At 35.5% G+C, this 9611-nt stretch overlaps 2 protein-coding genes across 3 annotated transcripts; both read right to left on the bottom strand.

Annotated features, from left to right (window-relative positions):
• Positions 1–48: 48 nt before the first annotated feature.
• Positions 49–7757, bottom strand: LOC145228185 (lysosome-associated membrane glycoprotein 2-like). Of its 2 annotated transcripts, none has more exons than XM_080093186.1 (6): positions 7628–7757; positions 6503–6532; positions 6038–6279; positions 5618–5783; positions 3831–3992; positions 49–1933 (listed from the first exon to the last, which is right to left on the bottom strand). In XM_080093186.1, the coding sequence occupies exons 1-6, from the start codon at positions 7674–7676 to the stop codon at positions 1791–1793; spliced, it is 792 nt and encodes a 263-aa protein (XP_079949312.1). In that variant the 5' UTR covers positions 7677–7757; the 3' UTR covers positions 49–1790. The 2 variants fall into 2 exon arrangements, with proteins under 2 accessions (XP_079949312.1, XP_079949313.1); XM_080093187.1 differs by lacking the exon at positions 49–1933 and adding an exon at positions 2898–3560.
• LOC145228184 (E3 ubiquitin-protein ligase RMND5A-like) lies at positions 7744–9579 on the bottom strand. The gene has a single exon (XM_080093184.1). It carries the CDS (start codon positions 9277–9279, stop codon positions 8104–8106), a length of 1176 nt encoding a protein of 391 aa, XP_079949310.1. The 5' UTR covers positions 9280–9579; the 3' UTR covers positions 7744–8103.
• Between the last annotated feature and the right edge of the window lie 32 nt (positions 9580–9611).

Below are 9611 nucleotides of genomic sequence, written 5' to 3'. Positions count from 1 at the left end.
ATGGTTAAAATAAAAATTGTGTGGTTAGTGGGACAAAAAAGACACGAGTTGTGTGAACGGTACGTTTATTTCACAATGCCATTGACAATTCGATGAAGTGTGTAGCCTATAGAGGGCGAGGCAAAATGTGAAAATCGGCCAAATGTGGGTTAGGTTTACAATTTGCACGAAGGAAAGAGTTTTTTATTGACAAAATCATGTTCACACAAGCGTCAAATGCAAAAAAAATGAAAAACGAAAACAACACACACAAATAAAACGAAGCGGGTTGATAAACACATTGTGATGAAAGCTCACTTGTTGTTTGCAATGCAATGTTACTAGAATGTATAATGTGAAGACACAAAATACCTTCTGCCTTTGATTCTGAAACATGTGACGGTGAAAACCTATTTGTTAAGTGTCCAGCTTAAGTTTCCCTGATCATAATATTTTCAAGACCTAAAGAGGCTAATAAGGGGTCACCGAGAATTGTATGTCATGTTAGTGATTTGAAGCAATTTACAATATTTAACTGTTGCCCAGTCAGTAAAATTACAACCCGTTAGACTGCTGATTTGCAATTATGTCATAAGACATGTGATTACGACATCGGGACAGCCCGGTACAAAGGTAAAACAAGTTCAATGTCAAGCAGATAAAAAACAGCTGACGAACTGGAAATAAGTCATGCGTGAAGCGTATTATCTGACACACGCGAATTTTAGGTTTGCCAAAAATTGTTCGTTTTTTGGTGTAGGTATTGACGTACTAAACCAATGCTAAATTCCTTGTGTGAGTCGATTGCATTTTGTGGTAAAAGTTTAACGCATTGCACCAGGCACCGCACGATCTGCTAGTCACATGCATGTGCTTGACAAACAGTGCTAGTTAAAATGTTATCAACGCGTCATTTATGGCCGCATGGCAAAAACATTCTTGCTTGTTTTGACAGTTTTAAACGAAATCATAAATTATACCAGGGTTCAAATGGTTTGCTTTCATTGTGAGGCAATGTGTAATATTGCGTAAAATGTTTAGGATATAAGTTTTGCTTATGTATCATGAAGTAGCACATTATTCATGTTTTGATAAAACACAAGGGCTGAGGAAAAACAGTAAAGATTGCCCACACAAGAAAACCAGAATCATGCATTTTTTTTAAATTTTGCTACCAAATCAAACATTTCGGCGACAATTCGATACTAGACGCGATGGTGTTGCGCAATCAAGCGTGACAGCAATATGGGCACCGGAAGAAATTCATGACGTCAAGCATGGCACTCGGATAGAAACTCTGTAAGCATTTTTTGCCTTTATGACAAGACGAAGGCGCCTGCCTAAACTGTCTGTGCCCGTTAATCAAGCACGTGATCGAAAAACGATTTGCATTGTTGTGAGTGCGTGCCAACACGGAAGCAAATCGACCACTGTGTTGCAGAGTAACCAAAAACCGCCGAACTCAATTCGAGGAACTACAGCAGCTAGTCACAGATCTGCTGACAATGCTGGAGACGCGAAAAACATGGCGATCTTTTTGAACAACATACAGTTACTGACATTACAGTTGAAAATCGCCCAATGCAAATTTGCAACAAACCAATAAAACAAGCCATTTTTGGATTCAACTTTGTTGTGAACAAATTAAACTAAAAACAACATCAGTACGAAGATATTCACTCACAGCTATAAATACTTTAGTATAACCTCCAAACAAACGTGGATGACCTGTTATTAGGTTAAATGGCAAATCCCCATTAAATTTGACTTATTTACACACTACAGCAGTTCGTTACAACTTCTTAAACCTATTACATGGATTCATATCTATGCTTTATACGGCGACGACCAATGAGATATGCAATTATTATTATGATAATAAGACCACCCAGTGCACATCCTACTACAATTGGTATGATGACATTTTTTGTCATGTCAGCTGCACAAGTTTCAGCTATATTTACGAACATTAATTTCACAATATGGTTTTGGTGACCAAAATACAAATGCATGAATTCACAAGATGCAAAAAGACATTTTACAAAATGTACAAAATCAGTAAATTAAGTGAAATGGGTGTTTGATTAGTTTTAACAAAATACCACAACCAAAAAAAGAAACAAATTTATAGTTACAGTAAGAGACAGGTGTATCAGATGTGTTCATATGTGACAAGCATTCAAGATGTCCATGGTCAACGGAGAATTTGCAAAAAAAGAAAAAGAAACAAGTATTAGAATGTGTGTCTCAAATGAACTATTTAAAAAGTAAACTACACTACAAAACAATTTTCTAAACTCACTAGGCTGTTTTTATTAATGAATATGGTATGTAAAGGGCTAAAAAAATTAAGGGCAAATTGCTTGCACACACGAGCATACCAGTTGTGCACTTTGAACTATTCGCATATTTAACAAAGACTTCACAGAATTGCGAGTCACTGGGGGATGACTTTAAGAGAAAAGGCCTTTTGGAAAAAACCACAGTACCTAACCAGGAAACGCCAGAGCCTATTGAAAACCAATTTACCAAATTTACAACAACTTCATTCCAGCAACACTCATGAAAACTGTGAGCAACACCAACAAAGTCAAACACCAAACTCACACAACAAAATTTGTCAAATGAGCCAGTTCCCCAATAATCTTTATCAACAAAAGTACAACATAAGATCTCATTTGTTTTAATGTAAGTTAAAACCTAACATTAGGAACAGTATCACATGACTTTTGTATGTCACATAGTGGTGGTTTTTTTCTATTTGCGCTGGTTTAGTTGCACTGTTTAATCATTGATATAAAGCTGTAACAGTCACAAGATCGGTGCAAGGGCAAACAAGACAAGGTTTACTGCTGCCGACAAATCAATTTCATTTGTTCTGAAAGCAAAAGGCTTTTTAAAATACATTTGCTAAAAACCTTGATTAAAACATTTTTTTTAAATGATATTATAAAATGGAATGTTAATTTGGTCTGTTAATAGGATGAGCAACTTTCTTGGGTTTTCTTTTAAGAAAAAAAAGGGTGTTTCAGAATCAAAGGCAGAAGCATAGGCTGGTGTTAAATTTTAAAGGCTTATTTTGAATCCTGTTTAAATCGCCTCCTTGCCAAAAACATTTTACCAACGTGAAAAAAATATATGCACATGAGTAGAAAAACTGCTATCAAAGCAGTGGATTTGCCAGGTTACCCATGGGGATATTTGTAATGTTAGTTCTCCCACAGACCTAGGCTTTAACAGAAGCGAACAAGATGAACAGATACAATTGCGATTGATAAATCTCATGAAACAAACCTTTTCCAGAAATTCAGACAAATACATTCCACCAAAAGTGCAACAAAAAAACTGTGTTATGAAATTGACAGTGCCTTATATTTGGTGGCATTGTCTGTATGCATAAGGGGTTTGAATTGATTTATTTGCAGGGTGGGAATAAGCATTTATTTAAATTTCCTCATATCCTGTTCGACTGCGTCGTCGTCCGATGATATAAGCAATCACTACTATAACCACCAAGGCAGCGAGCACCGAACCAACAACAATTGGAATGATAGGACTCAAATCTTTGTGGCAGTTGTATGCTGAATTAAATTAATTATGTACAATATTTAGTGTAGACAAGACATTTTGACCACCCCCAATATAAACCACATACTAGCAAAATCTTCATCAAGTTCTTAACATTTTAATAGTATGTAAAAAAATATGGAAATATTAGGAATCATTACTGTCCTGGATAAAAGGTTGACTTAGATTTTTTATTTAAGATCATAGTTACAATCTTATCTGGTTTAGCAGGGATGATATACTTCTAGTGTAGCCAGGAATGCTAGAACTACAAAGTGACATACCTGTTCCATATTGTCCCTTAACCACTTGGAAGGGTTGGAATTGGACATTTGTGGTATGCATTGTTACATTGTGATTCAATTTGATGTCAATACCAGAAGTACATCTGTATGATGCTTTTAATGCTGCTTTGCCAATTTCTTGCTTTGTGGTGTTTGCATCAACTGTTGACAACATACAATGAAAGGTTATCTATGTACATTGATAATGTAATGTTGTCTTTTAGACATTGTTTAAACCAGAGGTTCTAAAACTTTTTCATTATTTTTTTTAAAACGGTCCCTTTGCCATTATTTCGAGGGATCACGGTCTTTAAGCCTGAATGTGAGTTTCAGAAAATGAAAATTGACTGCAGGATTTTAGTTAGTTATGCAAAATTGCGCAAAACAATGATCCAAAGAAAGCATCTGACACCACAGACAAGACGGAAAACATTACGATTGTGCGCGAACAATTGCATTTTTACTAGTTGTCATGCAATAAAGGGCATTGTTTAGTTTTAAAGACAGTCGATTGTCAAATCTACTTTGATTTAAACTTATTTAGTGGCACAAACTGACGCCAAATAAAATTATAGAACTACTTCAACATTTTCGCGGTCCCCCAAAATTGCCTCACGGACCCCAGTTTGAGAACCGCTGGTTTAGACCAAAGTAAGGTACAACAGAATATTTGGTACCAAGCATATTAGTGTTAAATGCACCACTGACATCAAGAGTACTGTTTGGTGCTTTAACTGAAAACCACTGAATAGACAAATAGACAATTATTCCAAATTAAATATATAATGTAAAAACAGCAAAATAATAATGAAAAGTGGCATTTGCCGGATACCTGACACATATCAGACATTTCAGGCAGTATATACATGAAATTTGGAAGTTACATTAATTTGTGGGCTCTCAAAATGATATTAGCTAAACTTTTGTGAAAACAATGAAAATGCATTGGTAAGAAAACGGTATTTGCAGGGTATATATTAATATTTTTCCCCAAATTAATTGTTACAAGTTGCAACATGCTTTATGTTAAAAGACATAGAATGATGATAATTTCTTTACAAAAAAACATTAACAGTAAAAAAACATTGGTTCCATTTAGTCATGGGACGAGTACCCGGTACTCGGTATCGAACGATTCCAGTGGTATCGATACTTGTACTCAGTATCGAAATATTTTGTCACAGTTTTCGCTACCCATGTGCGAGTACCGAAGGCCGATTTACACCATAAGAATACAGGCAACTTTATGCCAATATTTGCTTCGGACAGCACAAAAGTGGAAAAAAGTTCCGCCAGTTTACGTATATCTTTTTTGTCATCACGTGGCTTACATTTTTTGGCGTGTGTGAGTGCACGCCTGTATCCCGACCATGGCAGATAAATTAGCCAGTGATATACAACTAAGTACAACACTAGACTTAAGTACTCGGTAATCGTACTTGGTACTCGGTATATACATGTGGTACTCGTACTCGGTATCCGTACTCGCTTCAAAATCTGGTATCGTCCCATCACTAGTTCCATTACTCGCTATTCTTCTCAATAAAACCAGTAAAATTGTTTCAAAGTGTTTTAATGTTTTTGTTGACCAACAATCCCCTAGAAAGCCGAACTGTCAACATTTTATTGATATGAGTCAAAAACATTTCTAGGTGTGTTTGTGAATCCCTATTTATTAAGTGATAAATGAACGTTTTTCATGGTAAATGACTGAGGGAACAATAAGAAAAAAAATAGTTCAACAAAGTACTGATTTCAACAAAAATTCAAATGAAGGAAGAACTTACCAGTGTTGACATTGGCTTCAACTGTGTCAAGAAAAAACGATTTGTTGTCAGTTTTAAACAGAAGAGAAAACCAGTTCGCTGTGCCAAAGTTCACAAACAACTTTCCACAGTTGCTTTTTGTTGTGTCTGCTTTGGCATCTTTTCCAACAATTACTGATTTGCCATTCTAAAATGTACAACACTGTTTTTAACCATAAGTTAACCAAAACTGAATATCAAAAAAGTATTATCTGCAACTGTAGCAAGTATTCCTTATTTTATTACTGTTTAGGCATGTTTTAGGTGTGCTTTGCATTTAACAAAAATGAAAACTAGGTTTTACAGCAAACTATTAGAAAACATGAGTTCTCATATGAGCTCAATAATGCAACAAATCTAGTAATTTCGATCATCCATAATCAAGAATTATGTTTAGCTTACCACAGAGAAACTTGCTGACATGGTCACAAGAAGACAAGTTTCATTTCCATTCTTTTTTATAGTGTATGTATTGGTAGCAAGAACAGGTGCTGGTGTAGTAGCTGGTGTGGTTGGTTTTGATGTGGTATGTGGTGGTGTGCCAGTGGTTTTGGGTGGTGTACTGGTTGTGGTGTCTGATGGTGTTGGTGTGATGGTTTCAGGGCTTGTGGTTGTGTCATTTGTTGGGGCATCAGTTGGTTGTTCTACAAAGAAATAAAACAACTAAGCTACATTGAAATTGCATTTGGGTTAAGAATGAAAAACAAAACACAACTCATAGCATTAAACAACTGATTGTGTTCTGGTGAAAACTTTTATATTATATATCTTAATGTGTTTTTTTCTCATACACAAAATTTTAGGTTTTGCATTAGGCACTAAGTCTTTTGGCTGCCTAAGTTATAAGTAACATGTGTTTATATTTACCTGTAGTATCGCCAGTCGCTTTTACAAGTCCTAAAAAAGAAATAGTGATGAAAGACATGTCAACAATAAAGCTAAAGAAATGGAAAAAAAATGTAAATCATCACCAGTAAACTGACAAGCACATAATTAATTAATTATAACTGATCAAAACACAGATCAGGAAGTTGGCCTTATAATGATTAAAGCAAACGGGTGATGCTAATAGATGAAAACAACTACATGACAAAAACAGCTGTTAACACAGTGGATTGTTTTATGACACACTGTAAACTAGCACCTATAAGTGTTGCTGACTTTTACATGCATAAACAGCTGGTACAGCCAATAGCATTACCCATTACTAATTATCCAGGTAAAACAAAGCTATGTACAAGTACAATCAGCATCTATTATATGCAAGTTTAGTGCCAAACATTATGCCAATTTTGTGTTTTGTTTGCCATATTGTGTGAGTCATAACAAAATTTACATGTGGTTAACAAATAAGTATTATTACTCGGACATTTTGGATGTGACGAAATAATTAAATAAATAGAACTGTATGCAGTTTAGAAGTTAAGTTTTGACACATGGTTTTTAAAAAAAGCATGAAGATAAATATTATTAAAAATATCACACAGGAATCAACACAGTTTCGGATATTTGTATCATTGCAGAATAATCAATAAAAATTGTTTCACTGTGATTTGTGAGATTGTCACTGCACCCTGAACTCCAAGACTCACCAAACACCTCAATGGAAATCCCAGGCACATTTTTTTTGGAACACTGTTCTCAAGTTCTTGGACATTCTTAAGTATTAGCTGTTTCTAACTGTTCAAATTTCTTAAGTTCGACTAAGCTTTTTACTACCAAATCCTGTCTGATCTTCATTCCTGCTACCATGTGTTTATTATACATCCCTAATCCAAAAACAGATGGTAAAGCAAGAAGAATTTTGTATCAGACCATCATTAAACAACTCAATTTTCACCGCTAATAAACGATCATTCTAAATGATTGAAAAATCTAAATCTTGCATGTTATGTATGGATGAAGACAGTAATACAAAACATAAAGGTGAAAATATGCAATCAAATATATACAAACAACAACAAAAAAAGAAAAACATGAAACATCACTCACCTGAGACTGCCAAAATGCCCAAAATGATTGCAATCTTCATCACACCCATTATACTTCACTCCTTTGATGTCAAAACACTTGCAGAATAATGTAAGTTGTCAATGTTTTTCTATCACCTATTAGAAGGAGACAAATACTTTGTGATTTAAAGTGAACAACATTGACCTTCAATAAGTGGTCACAAAACCGAAACATCACTGTGTAAGCATGTTGTACAAGATAACAAGGCTGCAAAGGGGTATAGATACAACATCACAAAACAATACTTTTTCACACTAAGAAAAATGTAGAAATCCATATAACTGAGTGTGCAAATTAAAGAGTACAACCTGGCAACAGCTGTGACAAGACAAATATAGGCGACACTTTTTTTTCTATTTTGTTAGAATTTTGTCAACTACGATAAAAGGCAACAAAAGGCAGACAACAGTTAAACCACCACTATTACAGGTAAACTTGTAGAGAAACTAAACATATTAAAAATGAACTTCTTTGGCCTCATTAGGTGACTGCTCGACCGGACAATAGGGACATTTCACCTTAAAACCTGATACCAACTTTGACAAAGCATCTTTAGATATGACATGGCCACACACAAGACGCAGTGGTGGATTTTTTAGGGTTGTCGACTGCCTAAGTATCGGACAAGCAAACACGGAGTGATACTGTTGAGAACTGTCCAAGTCGATATCAATTGGCAGTTCATCATTATTTGACAAAATACCAGAGCACTGACGTTGTTCTATGACAGATTTTATTGCCAACAAGGCAGGCAAGGCCTGGCACCCAGCTGTGAAACTGGACATTAATGGGCTTTCAACAGACATGCCCATCATACGACAGGCATCTTGAGCAAAAGCTGTGTAAATTTCATCCCATACATTGTCAGTTAATAAACTTGCATAAGGTGACTTGTCAAGACCCTGTTTAATATACAGAAAACAACCCATTAGTTTCTGGATTTCCTTGCTGTGTTCAGGGACAAATCGTTGAAACTGTCTTGCATACTGAAGAGCTTCTGACTGGTGTGATGATCCATTCCTTAGAAGTTGAATAAATTTTAAACGATGAAGTTTAAATTCTAGGTCACTCTTATCCATTGATAAGCGTTCTTGATTTCGTCGAGCCCAATCTAAAGCATGATCTACCTCCTTGTTACGAAGGCTTTTCAAAATGTCATTCATTTCAACAAATGGTTTTCTCCAGTTCTCATCAATTTCTAGGCAACCTTCTTTTGCTATGCTTTCCGCAACAGTAAGTGAACCTTGTCGGTAAAAATGTTCACAAACAGCTTTGTTCAGCATCTTATGCTGTGAATCATTTGCAAGAATTTCTGGCATGTTTGCGGAACTACAATCAGGATCAAAGTTTTTCTCTATTGATTTTCCAATCCTTGAAACACTGCTATGCAGGTCCTTATGTTGCGAAGAAAGTTTTTGCCCTGATGTTCGTATTTTTTTAATATTTTGCAAAACTGAAGTTCTTTGCAAAGGGGCCATAGCAACATTGCCATCAGTTTGCGAAAGCTCTTCTCTTAACTTTGCAACTTGATCACGCAATTGTTCCAAAGTCTGACTATTTTGTTGACTATGCGATTCAAACTTGCCCAAAAGTTTATCAATGTCCTTTTCTATGGTAAAGCATCCCTCCATGCTGAACGTTTAATTACATAGGCAGCCTGAACGTTCAACCAATGATGTTTAATCTTGTCATGTAATGTTAAACTTCAAACACTTGGACACAAAGGTCAAACATGAAACGTATAAACTGGGCTAAATGTACACAACAATAAAATATATTCTATTGTGTATTGACTCAATATCGCAAAAATCAAGAAATCGAATACCACATAGCGTACTGAACAGTTAACTGAACCCAGATCGTTGAAAAACGAACTCCACCAGAGTGTGACGCAACAATAGGCTTTTGTCACGAGACAACGAAAACTGCGACGTCGCCTTTGTTGCGAATCAGAGTGAAATTA

Source organism: Phallusia mammillata, chromosome 5 (genome assembly GCF_965637545.1).
Source record: "Phallusia mammillata chromosome 5, kaPhaMamm4.hap1.1, whole genome shotgun sequence".
NCBI lineage: Eukaryota > Metazoa > Chordata > Ascidiacea > Phlebobranchia > Ascidiidae > Phallusia > Phallusia mammillata.
This window is presented reverse-complemented; position numbering and strand designations above follow the sequence as displayed.

What these genes read in the sequence shown, in the direction of transcription:
- LOC145228185 (XM_080093186.1), bottom strand. Translation starts at nt 7,676, where the DNA reads ATGGGTGTGATGAAGATTGCAATCATTTTGGGCATTTTGGCAGTCTCA. An exon ending in AGCGACTGGCGATACTACAG is followed by an intron (nt 6,280 to 6,502) that starts GTAAATATAAAC and finishes ATTTCTTTGTAG; the next exon opens with AACAACCAACTGATGCCCCA. An exon ending in TGTCAGCAAGTTTCTCTGTG is followed by an intron (nt 5,784 to 6,037) that starts GTAAGCTAAACA and finishes TGTACATTTTAG; the next exon opens with AATGGCAAATCAGTAATTGT.
- LOC145228184 (XM_080093184.1), bottom strand. Translation starts at nt 9,279, where the DNA reads ATGGAGGGATGCTTTACCATAGAAAAGGACATTGATAAACTTTTGGGC.